Consider the following 19,112-nt stretch of genomic DNA (forward strand, 5'->3'; position numbering starts at 1 on the left):
GGGGCAGCCCGGGAGTTGGATGTGTCATTGACGCCTCTCAGTTCATCATGGTCGTGTCCCCGCCGTTAGACAATGCTCGCGCGTCGTGCGCACAAATGCATACGATACATGCAGGTAGGTTCCCAACAGCGGTCTCATGAGGTACTTGCCGTGCAGCCTTAACCACCTATTGCACTTGGTATTGCACTCCAGCGCAATTGACCCATCTAATCAATTCTTTGAATGCTCGGAGGCAACGATGGCCCCATGGCGCCCCTGTCCAGCCTTGGATTCTCCAAATGCAGCGTGTCGCGAGTACAACCAACGAAACTGACTGTCCCCACACAGCAGCCCATCTATCCTCTTTGCGGCGTGTGCCTTGCACTCCAGTTATTGAGTGCGCGCAGCACCAGGTCAGGCTGCGCCGCACGGCACTCCGCGCGCACACAAACACAAACCATGTTGGAGATCGCATCGTTGCTTGTTCGCCAAAAGCGTGTTCCCGCAGGGAGTAATGGCACTTACCATCCATCACCTCCAGCAGCCCCGCCCGCAACTCTGCCGTTCTATCCTATCTTGCCTGAGCACTCAGGCATTGGCATCACATCAGCAAGAACTTCACACCAACAGCCGCACGTGGCGCCCGTCGACATCCTGTAAATGCTGCTGTAAGACTCGTGTCCCCCACCCTACACACGACAACGATGCCCCACCTCACATTCGCAAGGGACTGGTATCAGTACATTGTGCCGTTGCGCCAGCAGATGTGCTCGTGGGGAGATCCGTAACTTGGACACTTCCATGACAGCGTTTTATTGGGCACCCATCTCAGGATATAGCTGCCAGCGTTTCTCGGCAGCTTGACGCGCAAACGGCACTTCGCATACACGGTTTGTCGATACGCTCGCGCACTTGTGCGCATTCCCGTCATAGCGCTCCACTCCTTCAAAGCACGAGCACACATCCACACGCACAACGCCGCACGCTCACCACCGTCTCTGGCTCCCTACACGCCCATGGGCGCACCGGCCGAGGTCCATCGCATTGTATCTTATGTTTGTGTGCAAGGCCGGCAAGGCCAGAGGCCACGCCGCTTCCCGGTACGTCAGAGGCCACGCCGCTTCCCGGTACGTAAGCAGGACACCCCACCCGCACCACCGCGCCGTCAGTCCAGCCGATCTGCAGGCACCAGATGTTCATCGGTGCCCCAGGAGCCACCGTACCCTTTGAGGACAGCAAGCTTAGCGGCTTTCTGTTGCTGCCTAGCATCAGCGTGCGGTGGCCCTTCCCGACCCCGTCACCGGACCGAAGCCACCCACAATCCAGGTGCGGCGGCCCTTCAGTTGAGCTTGCACAACCCCAACCCACCCCCCCTCCCATCCCTCTGGCACACGCACCCACCGCCAACTGCCAGTCTCTGCCCATCCATCCTCGCCGTACTTGAAATTTGATTGCTGCAATGTTTACTGCCCCATCCCGCCTCAGCCTACCACCCTGCACAAAGCCGTTCAGCACCCTCGAATGCCTTGGGCTGCGCCAGCCTTGTGGGTGATACCGTGTGCGATGCAACGGGTACTTTAGCTGCGGGTATGCATGGGGTTCACGCGCAGCAATGACCGCGGCGACCCCCGCCCCGGACCATACACAGTCTCACCCACGTTTGATACACGCAGCGGCACTGGCTTGGTGTAGGCTTGGTGTAGGCTTGGCGCTATGAAAGTGTCCGTATCTCACTGCCGGGCGAAAGACCATTGCCAGACCGACCTTCACAAAATTACTGCCGAGATGGCAGGTCATATATATAGGATAGTACAACCGTAGCCCAAGTGTTTGGCAATGCAGTGCAATGCACGACCGGCGCGTCAGGCGTGCTGGCGCGGGGGCGCGGGCACCACCGGGCCCCTTCCCCACAAGATTCAATTCAGCAATTCGCGGAGTGATACAAACGAAAAGGCTGGCTGCTGCCTTACGCCGGGTCGTGCCAGCTGCAGCTCAATAGCCACCCACCGTGGCCACCGACGCCTGCCGCTGCTCGCCACTGCCTGCCCCAGCGCCGCCACCGCCCTCCACCCCGCCCCCTGCTCCGCCTCCCGCGCTGCCACTCGCGTCCATCTCCGCCTGTAGCCGCTTGCGCTTCTCACCACGCGTCCGCGCCGAGCCGCCCCGCCGGCTGGCCCCAGCGCCGCCCGCAGCCGCCTGCGCAGCTACACCGCTGGCGCCGCCTTGGCCCCTGCCACCACCCGCCGTGCGCGCCGACGCCCCGGACACCGCTCCTGTAGCTTTGGCGGCTGCGGCCCTGCACGACGGGCCGGGCGCGCCCGCGCGCCCGCTCCCGCCCTCGCGCTCGCTCGTGTGCTCCCGGTCCACATCCATTGCCTCTCCAACCTGCTCCACCGCCGCCTGGCCGCCACTGCGCTGCTGCAGCTGCTGTCCAGCGGCGTGGTGGTCGCGGGCCTCACGATGGTGCTGGTGGCGGCGCGACGACGGCCCGTTGCCTGCCGCGCCACCCGGCGGCGCCTGGTTCACGGCCGCCTGGTCATCCACACGGCCCGAAGACATGACCGCAGACTTGGCCGGCCCCGCCACCGCGGCGACGTCGATAGCGCCGCCGCCCTCCAACGGCTCGCCGCCTGCACAGCCGTCGCCATCGCCTCCCGCGTCGCCCCGCCAGCTGCCCTGCTGTGCCAGGCCGCCGGAGGCGTGCGGCCCGTCAAACTCCTCCTCCCACGCCGCGACCGCAGGGCTGCCGCCGCCGCCGCCACCGTGCATGATGCCGCCGCCACCGCCGATGCCTCCAGCCGCCTCGGCCTCGCCCTCGATGCCCGCAAAGGCGCCGACGTTGTCGGCTTCGGACACAACCGCCGCGCCGCCGCTGACGGTGTGGTGTGAGTTGGCAGCGTGCGAGGTGACCAGGATGGTCATCTGCGGCTGCGGCGGGCCCTCGGCACGCCGCCGCTCGCCGTCCGAGTCGGCGTCATCGTCGTCATAGCCGCCGTATGCGTCGGCCTGTGTGGACAGCGGAGCGCTGGCGGCGTGCATGTGGTGCTGCCCGCCATGAGGCGCCAGGCCGCCACCCGGCCCACCGGCCCCGGCGCCGGCTGCGCCAGCGCCGTGATCGCCGCCCCCGGCCCCAACAGCTACCACGCCGTCCGCCAGCGCGTGCGGCGGGAACTGGCCTTCGGCCAGGATGCCGGGCAGCAGCGGCAACTGGGCCTGCGGCTGGTGCTGCTGGTGCTGGACCTGCGCCAGCTGCAGCTGCTGGGCCGCCTGCTGCTGCTGCGCAGCGGCCGTGCCCGCCGGCGGGCCGTGGCCGTCCGCCATGCCGCCACCACTGTGCTGCCGCCACCCGTCCACCGCGTCCGCGGCGCCAGGGGAGCCGCCGCCGCCAGCGCTGGCGGCGCCGGAGCGGGTCGGTGCTGCGGCGGCGCCGCCGCCGCCAGGCTGCCGCGAGGCGCTGACCGCGCCGTTGCCCGCCTCCCGCCCGCCGTCGCCTGCGGTCTCGCCGAGGCGGCTGGTTTGCGGCGCGTCGTCGCCAATGGTGTCGTCGACAGCATGCAGCCCCGCGTCTACGTCCGCCTCCATCATGCCGCCGGTGCTACCCGCCGCCGCCGCCTGCAGCCCGCGCGGCGGCGGCGGGTTCGCCTCGCCGCTCTGCGACACCGCCCCCACAACCGAGCTCTCCTGCAGCTGGTGCTGCTGGTGCTGTGCCGCGTGGGGCGCGCCGCCGCCGCGCCTGGGGCCGCCGCCGGTGCTGCCGTGGCCGCCGATGGATCGCAGGGCGCCGCCAGGGCCGCGATGATGCACAGCCGCCGACGTGCCGGCGCCGCCACCGCCCGCGGCGCCTCCAGCACCAGAGGCAGCTGCGTGGGCGGCGCCCGCCATGCCCGCGCGCACGCGGTTCGAGCGCAGCGTGACGGTGTGCCCCGCGGCGCCGCCACCGCCACCGCGGCCGCCAGCGTTGGCGCCGGGGTGTGCGGGCGAGTCGACGATGATGGGGACCGGATGCAGGGCCGACTGCGCCTTTGCGTTGCCGTCGTTTGCGGCGGCGCCCTTGCCGGCGGCGCCGGTGCCGCCTGCCCCTGCACCCAGCCGGTGTGCAGGCACCAGCCCGTTGTTGGCTGTACTGCCAGCACCCGTCCGCAGCCCCCCAGCCGCGCCGCCCCCGTCCGCGGGGTGGTGGTCGCCATGGCCGGCGCCGTGGCCCGCACCGTGGCCTGGCATGCCCGTGGACAGCGCGGGCGCCGGCGGCGGCACGTGCGCGCTCATGGGCGCGCCTTGGTCCACCGCACCCGCACCGCCCTCATCGCCCGCGCCGCCGCCGCCGCCTCCCAGCACCTGCGCCACCTGCGGCGTCTCCACGCGGCCGCCCCCGGCCCCACCCGCGGCCCCGGCGCCGCCCTCCGCCGCGCCCGCGGCGCCTGCTGCGGCCGCCGCGGCGGCCACCGCCCGCAGCAGACCGGCCTGAGCCTCGGCCGCGGTGCCGCCCACGCGATTGAAGGCGCCGTGCACCTCGGTGAACTGCGGCATCACGGCGGACAAGCTCGGCCCGCCAGGTGAGGCGCTGCGCGCCGCCATGTTTGCCTCATCCACGCCCGGCCACGCGCCCTGCCCCTCCACCACGGCCGCCGCCGGGCCCGCGCCATTGCCAGCCCCTGCTGCGGCCGCGGCCGCCGTCGCGGCCTGCGCGGCAGCCACCGCCGCGGCGGCGGCGGCGGCGACGAGCCGGTCGGCGTGGTGCTGCTGCGCCAGCGCCATCGCCTCCGCCGCGGTTGCGGCCATGCCCGCAAAGGACCCGTGGATCTCCGTCACCTGCGGAACCGCATCCTCCTGTGGCGCCCGCAGCCGCAGGTGCCCGCCGCCTCCGGCCACAGTGCCCGCGAGGCCGGCCGCGTGCGTGGCATGCGCCTCCGCAGGACGGGCCGCGCCGTCCACCACGCCGCCGCCGGCTGCGCCGCCGTCCACAACCTCCGCCTGCGCGCCGCGCCCGGCGCTGCCGGCGACGGCGGCGCCCATTGTCACGGCGTGGCGGCTGGCTGACTCGCGAGCCGGCGCCGGGTCGCGGTTGCCCAGCAGCGGGTGCGGGTGCGGGTGCGGATGCTGCGGGTGGTGCTGCTGCGGCTGGTCGACTAGCTGCTGGTGGTGGGCGCTGTGCGGCGGCTGCGAGGCTGTGGTGAGCACGCTGGCGGGGTGCCGCGCGGCGGCGCCAAGCGCCGCGAGCGTGGTGAAGTTGTTTTCATGCAGGTGAGCCGCAAGCTGCGCCGCAGCAGCGTCCGTCGCCGCGCCGGCAGCGCCGGAGTTGTGGCGGCGATGGCCGCCGTAAGCGCCGTCGGCCGCGCCGAGAAGAGCTGCGCACTGCGGCTGGTCGGGCTGTGGAGGCGGCAGCGACTGCAACTGCGATTGCGATTGCGACTGCGAGAGCCGCGCCTGCGCCGCGTGCCCGTAGCCGTGGTGGTGCTGCTGGCCCTGAAGCGCCGGCGGCAACGACTCCCGGAGCCCAGCCAACGTGCTGTCTGCAGGCGGCGGAGAGTCGTCCAGGGGCTGGTCGCCTGCGGCCCCCGCCTGCGCCTGTTGGCTCGGCTGCTGCCGCAGCAGCAGTGGCGGCCCGTGGCCTCGGTGCGCGCCGTGGCTGCGCGGCGGCCCAAACTGCGCAGACGCCACCGCCGGCCCGCCGCTGCGCGAGCTCTGCGGCTGGGCCCGAGCACGTCCGCCGCCGCCACCGCCGCCGGCTGCGCCGCCGCCAGCCACCTGTGCGGCTGCCGCCAGCTGCGCCTGACCCGAGCCGCCGGCGGCGCCGCCCCCGTCCGCGTCAGCTTCTACGTCCGCGTCGACGTCCATAGGCAACGGCAGGTCGCCGCCCTCCACGTTGGCCTGCTGGCTAGCCGCCAGCGCCAGCGCCCCCTGCGGCTGCTGGCTCTGTCGCAGCTCCTCTGCGGGCGAGGGCCGCCGCCGCGCGCTGCCAGCCGCCTCCTGGCTGCTGGACTTGCGGCCCCCGCCTCCCGTGCCCGCCGTTCCATCAGCCGTGCCCGTGCCGGTGCCCCCGCCGACAAGCTGCTGCATGAGTAGCACCGCAGCGCCGCCACCCGAAGCCGCGGCCGCGCCGCCGGCTGCGTCCAGAGCCAGCGCACCGCCGGCTGCGCCCTCCACCTCCGGACTGACGCCTGCGTCCGCCGCGCCGCCGCGGGAGACGTCGGCATGCCCCGGGCCCGGGCTGTTCTCTCCCGAGAGGTGCCGGTCGGCATTGGAAGCGCTGAAGGCAGGGCCGGCGCCGCCAGCCCGATCACGTCCCGGCCCAAGCTCGCCGCTGATGGAGGCGGCGGCGCCGGTGCCGCCCGCAGCCCCAGGTCCGCCGCCCCCCATGCCCGCGCCGTGCAGCATTGGGCTGACCGCCGTGCTGTTGGCAGCCTGCAGCCGCCGGCGGTGTAGCAGCAGAGCCGCCGCCGCCGCCGCATGCGCCGCGCCGCCGCTGCCGTCCTCGCCGGCCGCCGCCGCCGCGTCTCCCGCCGGCATGCCCTGCGCCGCGGCCAGAGCATCGTCCATCAGCCTGTCGAGCAAGGGGCTGATGGCGGTGCTATTGGCCGCCTGGAGCTGGGCCTGGTTGGGCGCAGGGCTGCCGCGGTCCGCCAGCGCTAGGCCACCGGCGGCAAGGCCGCCACTCAGCCGCGCAGACGTCGCGCCTCCGCCTCCGCCGCCCGGGCCCGCCACCGCGCCCGTGTTGCTTGCGCGCAGCGCCAGTGCGCCGGCGGCTCCAAGACCACCGGTAACGACCGCGCCGGCGGCGCCGCTGGCGGCGGGCGCGGCGCCATGGTGCCCCAGGCTGTGGCCGTGGTGGCCGGCGGCACCGCCGTGCGCGTGGTGGCCCCCGCCCGCGCCACTGCCGTGAGCGCGGTGCGGCGATCGGATGTCGTGGTGGTCACCGCCGTGTGGCACCCCCGGTGGGTGGTGGCTAGCCGCCTGTGCGGGACGGACACAGCAGCCGGTGGGCTGTCGGCAAAGCAAGCAGCAAGCCAACAGTGCCGCAACGCCGCAAAATAACCGCACCCTCTCTCTCATACTCCTCAACACGAGCCGCAAATGCGCGCGCGATGGCGGTAGCAGCTACCACCTGCGAAAGCGCACCTTGTCGACTGGAGAGCCGTGCTTGCCGTCGCTGCTGGCGGGGCCCATGTGGCCGGTACTGGCGCCGCCGCCGCCGCCGCCCAGCATGCCCAGCAGCGCCGCCGCCGGGCCTACGCTCATGCGCGCGCCGCCGCCTCCGTCGTTGTCGCCCTCCTCCTCCAGCTCCGCCTCGTTGTCGTTCTCGCCCACCTCCGCACGCCGCTCGCCCATGGCCTCGTCCGCGGCCTCCCCCATCATGCCCAGCCCCACACCGCCCAGCCCGCCGTCGCCGCCGCCCTCCACCGCGTCCTCGCCGCCATCGGCGCTGCCGGCATTGTCATTGTCATCTCCGTGCTCTCCCACATCTTCCTCCATGCCCATACCCATGCCCATGCCCATGCCGAGCCCCATGCCGATGCCGAGGCCCAGCGCGGGGCCGCCGACGCCGCCGTGGCTGCCCACCGCGCCGCCGTTGTCGCCGCCGCGTTCCTGGCGGTCGTCGTTGGGCAGCAGGTTCTCGTCCGTGAGCATCAGGTCGCGCGCGTCGGCGCCCGCCATGCCTGGGGTTGGGAATTGCATTCATGTTCAGTTAAGGAATTGGCTGACGGTAGACAATCTTGGGGTTGGGGAGAGCAACATTATGACGGCAAACATGACAGGCACGGTCGGCACGCGGTGGAGCTGAGGGGCCGGCACACGATAGCGCCGCTGGACTCTATGGCGGCGGCGCCCGTGTTCCGGGCTGGCGGAGGGCAACGGCCATGGCAATCGAGATTGAGCTGTAACCTAGGACGCCCAAGAGCACCGTGAAGGAGGCCGAGCTGCGCAAGCTCTCGACTGCCCGGTCGCTCACCCATTCCGGAGCCGGCGTGCTCGGAGGCGGAGCCCATGCGGCTATCCTCGGCCATGTCCACCGTGTCCGAGGTAGTGCCGCCGTTGCTGCCGCTGTCGGTGCGGTCATGGGAGGGGCCGGCGGCCATGCCCATGGAGGAGTCGCGCGGGTCTGGGGCGGCTGCGGCGGGCGGCGCAAGGAGCAGTGAAGGAGGCAAGGTTACCGTTACTCAGCAAGAGCGGCTGCGGTTGAGCCCCAGCCAGCGACTAAGCGTGGTCATGGATGGCAGTTCAGTAGAGTAATCGAGGGCTGCAATGGCATGGAACGCGGGACGTACCGTTGTGCCGCTGCGGGCTGCGCGCCTCGGCATGGTGGCTGCCCGCCCGGCCCGCGCCCGCGCCGGCGGGCGGCAGCTGGTGCTGCGGCGCCAGCAGCTGCTGCTTGGAGGCCTGGCCCTCGCGCGAGCGGGACCTGAGGAGGGAGACGGCGTGCCATGGCGGTTAGCCGAACGCAGTCGCAAGACACCCAAAGGTTCACGAGACACCGGCATTTTCGCATGAGACCCATGCACATGGCGTGCGCCGCACGCGAACTACAACAGAGGCCCGCCACAAGCTTACCTAGTACCATCAAAGCGCTGGCTGACTATCTCGCCCATGCCGACCGCACCCGTTGCCACGGCGGCGGCCTTACTGCTGGCAACCGCACCCACGCCGCCGCCACCTCCACCAGCTCCACCGGCAGCGGCGGCACCGCCGCCAGCATTGCCGCCGCTGGCACCGCCCATGACCGCGGCGCCGCCGCCACTGGCGCCGCCACCCCCGCCACGCGTTGCGGCCACCTCCATAGACCCGCTGTCCTCCTCGCCGCCCTCCGACCCGTCGCTCTCTTCAGCAATCACGGTCGCGTGCACCGACGCCGCGGGATGGCCGGCATCCGCGTCCTGCGCCAGGGCCGAATTGTTGTCAGCCTGCTCGCCACCGGCACTGCCCACGCTCGCGCCCGCCACGGCGCCGCCCCCAGCGAGCAGCATCACAGCGCCGCCGCCGGCCAGCTGGGCCACACCCGGGCTGCCGTCGGCGCCGTCGGCGGCGGGGCCGAGTGCCCCGCCCGCCGCGCCGTTGCCGCTGGCGCCGCCGCCGCCGAGGCTGGTGGCGTGGTTGTAGCCGTGGCCGTGCGGCGGCATGTGGCCGTGCCCGTGGTGGCCCGCTTGCTGCATGTGGTGCGGCCCTGGGTGACCGCCGCCGTGCCCAGCCGCACCGGCATGGTGGTTGCCGCCGCCACCGCCGCGACCAGCGACCGCGCCGCTGCTACCGTGCATGACGGAGCGCGCCGGGCCAGCGCCTGCCGTCTCGCCGCCCCGGCCACCGCTGGCCCTACCTCCACCACCGCCGCCGCCACCGCCGCCGCCACCGCCGCCGCCGCCGCCGCCGCCCTGGGTCGACCACTGCGGCGCCTGGTACGCTGCGGGGCTGCCCTCGTGGCCGCCGCCTCCGGCTGCCCCGCCCTGGCCGGCGGCGCCGGGCCCGGCTGCAGCGCTGGTGGCGGCGCCCTGTCGCGACAGCTGCGGCGCCTCCGGGCTGACCTCCATGCGGTCGCGGTTGGGCCTTCCAGGCCCCGGCAGCGCCTGCTCCACCACCTGGCCCTCCGTATCCATGGGCTCAGCCGTCACCGCAGCCGCCGCCCCTGCCGCCCCGCCCCGCATGGACTGCGCCGCTGCCGCGGCCGCAGCGGCCGCCGCCGCCGCTGCGCTCATGGTAGCCACGGCCTGCACCTGGTGCCCACCTGTGCTGCCCACAGGAGCTCCCGTGCTCGAAGCGCCGCCGGCGTCCCCCGCGACCGCGCCGTGGCCTGCCCCCGCAAACAGCAGCCCAGGGCCTGCGCCGCTGCCGCCAGCGCTGCTTGCCACACCGGCCGCACCGGCGCCGCCGTCACCAGCCGCCCCTGCGCCGGCCGCCGCCCCCGCAGCGCCGCTCAGGCCCACCCCAGCAGCACCGCCGGCACTGCCCACGCCGCCATCGCTCAATGCTGGACCGCCGGCGCCGCCTCCCGCGTTGCTCGCTGAGGCCTGCTGGCCGCCGCCGGCCGCGGCGAAAATGCCGGAGCCTTCATTTGCTCCTGCGATGCCGCTCTGGCGCTGGCTGTTGTAGGCTGCTGAGGTCGCCTGCAGCAGCAGGCTCAGCGCGACCTGCAGATGCGAGCGGTAGTCGGCAGTGTGCGTCATGGATGGCCCGGCCCCATAGTTGCTGTGGCCGTGGTGCGTGTTGGCGCCGCCGCCGCCGTTCTGCGCCACGTTGCCAACACCGCCTGCTGCGCCGCCAGCCGCGCCTGCTAAGGCGCCCGCAGCGCCGTTTGCTCCTGCTAGCACGCCGCCAGGACCACCCGAGGCGTTGCCGTGGTGGTGGTGATGGTGGTGCGGCGCGTGGTGGTGGTGGTGGTGGTGGTGGTGGTGATGGCCAGCATCGCCGCCACCGCCGCCCGGGCCTCCGCCATTGCCGCCATGCCCGCCTCCGCCTCCACCACCTCCGTCATCCGGCCCGTTCACTGGCGCAACGGAGCCCGTGGGCGTGTCGGCCGCGGATGCCGCGGGTGCGGCCGCCATGCCCGCGTGCACACGTGCCGCCGGGCTGCCCTCATCAGCCACATCAGCTCTTGCCGCACCAGCAGCAGCTCCGCTGCGCGCGTGGTTGCTGCCGGCGCTATGCTGCGTCCCTGCCGGTGCCCCGTCCACCTCCATGGCCTCTCCGCCGGCGGCACTTCCGCCCCTGCCGGATGCCACGCCAGCGTCTGCCGCGCCCCTGCTCCCGCCGGCCAGCTTCGACGCCTGCGGTGCATCGCCTGCGGCTCCACCCGAGCTGACGGCAGCATCGGCTCCGCCGCCGCCTGCTGCAGCCCCGCATCCGTTGCCACCTTGCGCGACAGACACGGCGGCGGCAGTGGGGTGGTAGTGCAGTTTCCGGCCGGCGCCGCCCGGGCCGACGGACACGGCGGCTCCCAGCGGGTGCGCGGACTCATGCTCTGACTGCTGGGGCTGGGGCGGCGACACGTGCTGCTGCGCCTCCTGTGAGGCGTGCGCCGATGCAGCTGGCGCGGCGCCCGCGCAATTCCCATGCGCCTCACGGTCTGCTTGCAGGCCACCCGTGTGCCGCCCGGGGCTAGCGGCAGGGCCGTCAACGGCCATGGGCTGGGGAGCGTGCCCCGGCACCTGCGCCGCAGCAGGCAGGCCGCCGACCACCGCTGCCACGGCGGCCTGCGTCAGCGCCATCTGCGCGTTCATAAGCTCGATCGGCAGCAGCCCTGGGAGGAACATGTGCAGCTGCTGCGCGTGCGACGGCCCCGCGCCGTTCTGCCCGGGCACCCCCGGCCCCGCCGCGGCCGCGTGGTTGGGGCTGCCGGCTGCCCACCCCGCTGCCCCGGCAGCACCCGCGTCGCCTGCTGCGCCGCCGTGGTCGAAGTTGCCGCAGACAGACGCCGGCTGATGGCCGGCGCCCGCCAGCGCGGCGTTGGAGCCGGCTGGGTCCTCCCCCTGCAGCCGCTGCACGACGTGTTGTTGCTGCTGCTGCTGTCCGGGCGCGGCCGCGTTCCCATTCCCATGACCTTGCGGCGGCGCTGACGTCCCTGCCACCTCGGCGCCGCCTTCGGCGTGCGTGGAGGAGTGCTGCTGCATCAGCTGCAGCTGCAGGTGCGCATGCGCGTGGACGTGAGCTTGGGCGTTGGGCAGTAGCGCCGCCTCAAGCCCGGGCTCGAGCTGCGCCAGCGCCTGCAGGGCCCCAGCCGAACCACCTTGCGGACCGCCCCCTCCACCTGCCGCAGCACTGTCCGCAATGCCTGCTGCGGCGGCAGCTGCCGCGGCCGTCATCGACGCCCCCATCAGCAACCCATGCAAGCCCTGGATGCCCTGCAGGCTCAGCGACTGGGCTGCGGTGTTTCCTGCCGCACCGCCGAAACCGTGGCTGGCAAGCATAGCCGCCGGGAGGTCAAACGCCCCGGGCCGGCCTAACCCAGGAGCTGCAGCCGGGAGCCGTCGCCAGTCATTGGGGAGGTCCGGCATTTGTCGGTTGGGACCAGCCGACGGCCCCGCGCCGCCGCCGCGGCTGATGCCGCTTGCCGCGGCGGCAGACCTGTGGTTGCACTCAGGTCCAGTGCTGCCGCCCGTCGCGGAGACAGCAGCCGTGGGCGGCTGCCGCCCGTTTTCCGGGTCATGCTGCTGCTGCTGCGCGTTTTGGTGAGCGTGCTGCTGCTGCTGTGCCAGGGCTTGTGACAAATGCTGCACAGCCGCCGGGTGCGCAAACTGCGGTGGCGGCAGGAGGCCCCGAGGTGGCATGCTGCCGCCGGGCAACCCCGCCTGCTGTCCCAGCGTCGCCCCTGCGTCCAGTACCGCTGCTGCCGCCGCGGCAGCAGCTGCAGCTGCCGCTGCTGCGCCTTGCTGCTGCAGGCTCACCGCCGCTTGCAGACCTTGAAGCTGCCCCAGAGCCGCCAAGCTGAAATGAGGCGCCTGTGTGAGGAGAGCAGTGGTCATTCGCCAGTCCATCCCAGACCGGTGCGCCAATTCTTGTTTGGCATGCATCTGCCCAACCCAGATCGCTGCAGGCCCCCATGACCCAGATTCAGCCCTGCACAGGCACGTACCAGTCCGTTCCCGAGCAGCGCTGCTGCCGCTGCAGCCGCCGTGGGGTCCATGGCGTCAGCGGCAGGCAGGCCCCCGCCCAGCGTGCCAGCAGCCCACTGCATGAGAGGGAAACGAAGAGTGGAAAGATCAATGTCATGTATAGAAGCGTCAAGAGCGGAGCCATGCTGATGTGGGTCGGGGCGATCAGTGGAACTGGCGGGCGACAGAAGCTCTGCAAAGCACCCAGCTGCACAGCGCAGCCCCTCCCCCAGCCCGCCGCCGCACCTGCAAGCTGTGCTGGTGCGTCTTCTGTCCTATGGAAGCCCCGCCGCGCCCGCCCGGCGCCTGAAGCTGCCCGTGCACAGACGCGGGCGTTGTCCCACGCACAATGGACCTGGCAGGGTGCTGGCGGGGCGTGTGCCCCGGTGCCTGCGCCGCACCGCCCGCCGCGCCGCCTCCCCGACCCCCCGCGTGCCCGTGGCCATCTCCGCGGGTGTCGGCCGCGTGGGAAGTGATGCTGTGGGGCCGCCTCTGGACCTCCGGGGAGGACGCATACTGGTCGGCTCCGACCGCCACGCCTCGCGCATGCAGGGCTGCGTTGCCCAGGGCCGCCGACGGCCCCGCACCCCCGCCGCCCATGCCAAGCAGCATCAGCTGCTGCTGGTGCTGCTGGTGCTGCAGGGCCTGCTGTTGTGACTGATGTTGTAGCAGCGGCAGCGGGTGCTGCCCCGGCGCCTGTTGCAATTGCCCCGGCTGCGGCGACTGCCCAGCCTGCGCCAGCGCCTGGCCGTGCCGGCCGCCGCCGCTGTTGTTGGTGGCTGCGGTGTTGCGCACGGCGGAGATGAGGCTGTTCGCAGGCCGCGGGCCCTGCTGCAGCCGGTTTGACCCAACCGGACCTGCAGGAAAGCGTGATAGGACAAGGGGGTTGCTGGACGGGGGAAGTGCGGGTTTCGGAGAAAGACCCAGCGCGCTCCCGGACGCTCCCGGACCTGCTCGGAAACCTTCGACTGCCACTTTCTTTGCGCTGGTAGCGCAGCCTTACCATCGGGCTCCGCTGCCGACAGGGCGCTATCCTCATCCACGCTCCGCTCCGGTTGCACAGTTGAGCCCGCCGCGCGCGCGCCTTCAAATGATACCGCTGTTGAAACTTGGCTACGTGCCGCGCGCTGCAAGCCGATTCAGGTTTGACAACTCAGAAATGTCAGCATTATCTCGTGCAGCGCGTTAAAGGCCAAGGTTCAGCAGGTACTTCATTTGTAATCGTTCCCCTGTGCCTTATCTGTGCACCAGCACTAGCAAGGACTCACTGGGCTGGCTGGCTCGCCGGTGCTGCCTGCCGGCTCCGACGCCTGGCCCTCTGACTCCTGCTGTGATACCGTAACACTCGTGACAGCATTCGAAAGGGCCGTATCCGCGCCAGAAGCCTGGCGTCCAGGCGGGTTCTCCATTTCCCTCGCTGGTCAACTTCGCGCCAAAGCGCGGCTAGGCAGCGCTACTGTAGGCCACAGTCATGCCTACTCCATTGTCCATCCCGCCGCGTCTCCGAGACGGAGTTGCGTGCGCTCAGTCGGCGCGCAGCTCAGGAAAAAGGCAGTGGGCGTGCAGCACAGCTGCGATGTTTTGTTAATCTTTGTAGATGTCTTACTTCCTGATCTATTACTCTGTAAATATATGGCCTCTATCGGCCCGTAAGAGGATGCGCATTGAGCTTTCCCAGCGGCTGTCAAAGGCGCAAAGCTTCAACTTGCGCTTAAAGCTTGCTTGAAATGCGAAGACTCAAGAATGGCAAGGGGCTTCCAAATTGCCTTCCATTTGGGCGATATCCGCAATATTTTTCGGCCCGTACACTCTGATTCGCTCGTCCCGCCACCGCTTGCCCGCACTGGCAGCTTAGTCGTGCAGCCGTCGCCGCCGTTTGCGCGCATTCGCTGTAGTGTGTATGCAAATAAGGCGTAAGGAGGCGTCAGAGAGCTTTCGATTGATTGATTGATGTTACAAGTTCATGCTCGTAGATTGGTCCAAACGAGCCAGGAAGCTCATGGACCGCCAAAACTAGTCTCAAAAGGATTATTCAAAAAGCAAAACAGTTCATGCAATAATATATCTAAATTGGTCGCGCCGTAAGGTCGTTACGTCGCAGCCTTATCGCGTGAATGACACGCGCTAAACCCCTCTGGTCACCACTGGCCATCGCGTCCATCATAGTCGCGGGAATCACCTCCCACAGCGTGCTTCTGATATCATCGTACGCCTTGCACTCAAGCAGCACATGCCTCTCATCCTCTACATGCTCCTCCCCATCAGCGTGGCAAAGCGGACATACTCTCTGTGCTCTCTCCCTGTGCGCACCCTGCGCACCGCGTGGGTTGTTAGCCTCAATCATCCACACGCCCATCCTGAATCTCATCATGGAGACATGCCATGCTCGAGGAATGTAGATTTGCGTGTGCCGTGTTTCCCCCATCCAATGCTTGTAACGACATATCTTCACGCCAGGCTTGACCCCTGCTTGCGTCACAAAATCCCGTGGATTAACCTCTAACCTGTTGCTAGCCCAGTCCTCCTCAAACTTCTCGCGTACCTTCCCCATGAGGGAGGCAACATCCAGTTCTTGCGTAGTAATGCGTGTAATATTGGCCTCGATATCAGCTGCCTCTCCACTGAAACGGTAGCCAAGGCCAACCATCAATAACCGCAGAACTTTAGCCCCCCACGTGTGCGTGGGCGGCGTCGGTAGGTTGCTCAACACCGCTCGTATCTCCTCCTTAAACGCCTGATGGTAAACAGTGCCGGTTGCCTTAACCAGTTGGTTCCAAAAACGGAAAACAAGCTCAGCCCAATGCACGTGTAGTGGCATGCACCCAAGCTCTCGAAAGAGCAGTTCATGTGTTGGTTTCTGGGCTCCCACCACTTCCTTCATGAAATCCATCTGAATGCGAACCATGCCATGCTCTAGTGCTCGATCAAACGCTCCATATCTTTGACCGTCAACTGGGGACGCATTGAACACTTGGAGAAGCGCGTCTGGTGCCCACACTTGTGCACCGTAAGATAATACCGCACGCACCTGAGCGTTAAAGCACCGCATAGCTACCGCAGGGACCATAAGCCCCTTCTTGCGTAACTTCCGTCGTAGTGCATGCATAGCTCGCTCACCCGATGCACGTAACTCTTTGCAACAAGATTCAAACTTAAAACTGGGGCCGTAATACAGGCCAAGGTACCGCGCTCTACGCTTCCAGGGAAAGAAGCGAAGTGCTTCCAGTCCTTGCTGGTATTCCCGCATGTACACCGGCATGGGGCTTGGCTCCTGCCGTAAATAACGCCGAAAGGTGGCTGACGAATGCACACCCAGCACTTCTGACTTTGTAACATTCACACGCATTCCGAAAGCCTCACAGAACTCACGTAGTGTTGTCAGCATCTGGAGCATCCGACGGTGTGTTGTCGCAAACAAGCTTAGATCATCAGCGTAAAAGAGCAAGGGCAAACGATCTTTTACGCTGAGAGAGCTTTCGGGGCACCGCCCCCCCCCCGCTCATCGCGGCCCCGCCCCCCTGACCGCGCTGCCGCCCATCCCGCATCCTCCTCCCCCGCCGGCAACCAAATGCCCACCCGCAACAACCAACCTCAAACCACCTTCAATCTGTGCATCCTTTCAGCACCTCGACAATCCACACACGTGGCTTGCAGTGGTGCACCGCGCACAGTCCGGGGACGCGAGCAGAGCCACCGCTGGGGGCAATGAGGCACAAGAGGCACACCAAGCCTTGGCGTGCAGGATTGGATGGGAATGAAACTTGGGTATAATTGCAGGACATTGGCACGCCCCTCCAGGCCCCCTTGCGCTCGGCCGTTCGGGTCGCTCTCTCACTCCCTCACCTCTGCTCCCTCACCCTGGCACTCCTGCACTCCTGTACCGCTCTGACTCCCGCACTCCTGTGCCGCTCTTCAACAACAAATACCCTACTTCCTGGTTCTGCCACCGACACTACCCCACATGCCATCGTAGCCAATCCAAGTGTGACTGAGTTCCTCTCTCACATTCGACATGCAGTCTCATCGCGGCTTGCTTGCCACTGCTCACCGCATTCAAACATGAGGAAAGTAGCTTAGATTGATCGACTCTCAGCCCAACACACCAGGAGTGCCCTTCAGTCGCCAGCGGCAGTGGTGCGGGTCCGCAACGGCCAGCTGCCACCTGCGAATTCGTGTGTTTGCGTTGGAGGAAGGCCAACATACGCCGCCGCTCAATTGTCCGTGTGTGTTCGTGTACTGTACTCGTGAACTTGTGTCTCAGCGAGCTGCTCGAAGAGAGCAAAAACAATCAGCAGCAACATAACATAGTGTTAGCTGCAACACGTGCAGCAGGTGGCAGTAGCACAAAAAGAGCTGCCCACTCACCGTCGGTTCTCTACCAGCATGGAACCTCCTCCTCCACCTCCGCCCTGCACGCCGGCGCCGCCATTTCCTGCGCCGAGGCCCGCCGCCCCCGCTGGGGCTGCTGCTGCTGCTGCTGCTCCTTGCAAAGGCGCCGCCGGAGGTGGCGGCGCGAAGGACCAGGTGACAGCACTGTGTAGCCGGAAGCCCTGTGACCGTTTAGGAAGAAGCACAAGGAAGGAATGGGAAAGGGCAAGCATAAGTAAAGGAAAAGCTAAGTACAAGTGCGTTGTTGACAACGTTGTCGGGTTTGCGTCATCCCTCCACGGCCTCCAGAAGGCACAGCCGCACGTGCGCACCTCGTTCCTCAACGCCGCCCGCATCGCCCCCGCGTCCTCCACTAGCCGCCCCACGAGCCTGGAGCGAGGGGGGAGGGGGAGGGCGGGAGGGCGGGAGGGGGCCATGCGAGAGGATGGTCGTGATGTATGGTGGGGCCAACACCACGGCAGCTGTTAGATCCACCCCCTACCCGACTGCCCCCGCTCCCAGTCATGCAAATGTGTACCACAGATGGTAGACAAATTGTGAACATGGTACGTGCCGTGTTTAATGTTTATTTTGTCTGTCAACGTCGCCAATCTATCAAGGCATGGGCACGGGCCATCGGGCACAGGCCATGTCACGCACCGCCCGCCGGGTACCTGCCTGCGGAGGGTCTCAGGCCGTAGCCCCGCCAGCAGCTCCGCGGGGGGCCAGAAGGTTGTAGCAGCTGCAGCAGTAGCAGCGGCTGTAGCACCGGGTGTTGATCCCGAGGTGGCGGCCGCGGCGGCGTCTGCTGCTGCCGCCGCCGGTGCCGGTACGGCGGCGTAAGGAGCAGCGCCGGGGTGTGCCGAGGACGCGGGGGAGGGCGAGACAGGTGGTGGCGGGGGCGGGGGCGGGGGCTCGCAGCAGCACACGAAGTCGCAGCACAGGTCCACGACCTACGCGTGTGGGGCGTATGTGTGGGGTTGAGGGGCCATGAGCCTACTCGGTCACAACTAACACGGGCTTGGACGCCTCTAATGGACCAGACAACCGGAGGTAGGACATACAGAACGACAGAACGACAGACGTACAGCGCGGCGCAACAGGACTCCCCCGTATGCATCGATCCGGGTGCATGAATCCGGCTCGTCGCGGACTGCCGACCGAAGAACCACAAAACTCGAACGGACTGCTGACCGCTCAGTGGCGCAGTTTGCGGTACTCAAATGCTAGCTTTCGAGACGCAGCACACATTACGGTACACACGCGCACAAATACGGGCGGTTTCCCTTTGTGCGTACGTCTCCAACACACATACACAAACACGCACGCACGCATACCCGCTCCAGCCCCAGTTGGTCTGCTCGCAGCAGCCACTTCCACACATAGGCCGGGTCAGCCGGGTCCGAGCTGAAGTGATGCCCCGGCACGGCAGTAGCAGCCGCAGCAGTAGCAGCCGAGGTGCTACTGCCGCTGCCGTAGTAAGCAGCAGGCATGCCGCCAGCAATGGCGGGTGCGACGCTCGCGCCGCCATACCGGGCTACTGCCACTGCCGGGTGGGAGCGCCAGCCGCCACCGCCGAAGCTGGCCGAGACGCCGCCGCCGCCGCCATCGCTAACGCTGCTACTGCCGACACCACCAGCACCAATACCAGCACCGGCGGGGGCGCAGCCGCTGCCGCCGCAGTAGCGGCAGCAGGCAGCGCCGGCGCCGACGGGATGGGGTCCGCGTTGCAGATCGCTACTGCCATCCGCTACAGCCGCCGCCTCCGCCGCTGCTACAGCCGCCGCAGGCGCTGGCCCGCCCAGCAGGAACTCCTCACACAGCAGTAGCAGCCCGTGAATGCCGTACTTGTCGGACAGGCTGAGGACCGGATCCAGGTTGTACTGCAGACGGGATGCCGTACAGGGTTCACAAATGCAAACAGGTCATTAGCTATAGACAGCGGCAGGAATGATGCACACCGTGACTAAGAGGGCTAGCGTGGGGCACGAAGACAGCTCACCATATGTTCATACATGCACATGCGTTCGAGTCCCAACAGCCCGCGGGCCGCGCAGGAACTCGCAGGACCCAGCAGCAGGACCCAAGCACTCAGGCTATTCTTTCCCACGCCCCAGGCCCACACGCCCCCTCATGTCTCTGGTTTCTCATTCGGTAATGGTGGAAACAAGTCCCCTCTCCCCACCCACC

The 19,112-nt window shown here is 68.5% G+C and overlaps 2 protein-coding genes across 2 annotated transcripts in view; both read right to left on the reverse strand.

The window, feature by feature from the left end:
* Nucleotides 1-17: 17 nt before the first annotated feature.
* Nucleotides 18-14,302, reverse strand: CHLRE_04g213350v5 (uncharacterized protein). The gene is made up of 9 exons (XM_043061632.1): nt 13,823-14,302; nt 13,558-13,681; nt 12,801-13,411; nt 12,536-12,631; nt 8,527-12,401; nt 8,244-8,377; nt 7,928-8,086; nt 7,096-7,634; nt 18-6,930 (listed from the first exon to the last, which is right to left on the reverse strand). Exons 1-9 carry the CDS (start codon nt 13,961-13,963, stop codon nt 1,972-1,974), a joined length of 10,638 nt encoding a protein of 3,545 aa, XP_042925143.1. The 5' UTR covers nt 13,964-14,302; the 3' UTR covers nt 18-1,971.
* Nucleotides 14,303-14,495: 193 nt separating this feature from the next.
* Nucleotides 14,496-19,112, reverse strand: part of CHLRE_04g213300v5 (uncharacterized protein) — a 6,457-nt gene continuing 1,840 nt past the window's right edge. Inside the window, exons 2-6 of the mRNA XM_043061631.1 lie at nt 18,260-18,805; nt 17,601-17,875; nt 17,255-17,312; nt 16,920-17,104; nt 14,496-16,716 (exon numbers count right to left, since the gene is read on the reverse strand). Coding sequence (XP_042925144.1) covers nt 16,644-16,716; nt 16,920-17,104; nt 17,255-17,312; nt 17,601-17,875; nt 18,260-18,805 — 1,137 coding nt within the window. The 3' untranslated portion in view covers nt 14,496-16,643. The remainder of the gene's footprint in view (nt 16,717-16,919; nt 17,105-17,254; nt 17,313-17,600; nt 17,876-18,259; nt 18,806-19,112) is intronic.

The sequence above is a fragment of the Chlamydomonas reinhardtii genome, chromosome 4, assembly GCF_000002595.2.
Source record: "Chlamydomonas reinhardtii strain CC-503 cw92 mt+ chromosome 4, whole genome shotgun sequence".
Taxonomy (NCBI): domain Eukaryota; kingdom Viridiplantae; phylum Chlorophyta; class Chlorophyceae; order Chlamydomonadales; family Chlamydomonadaceae; genus Chlamydomonas; species Chlamydomonas reinhardtii.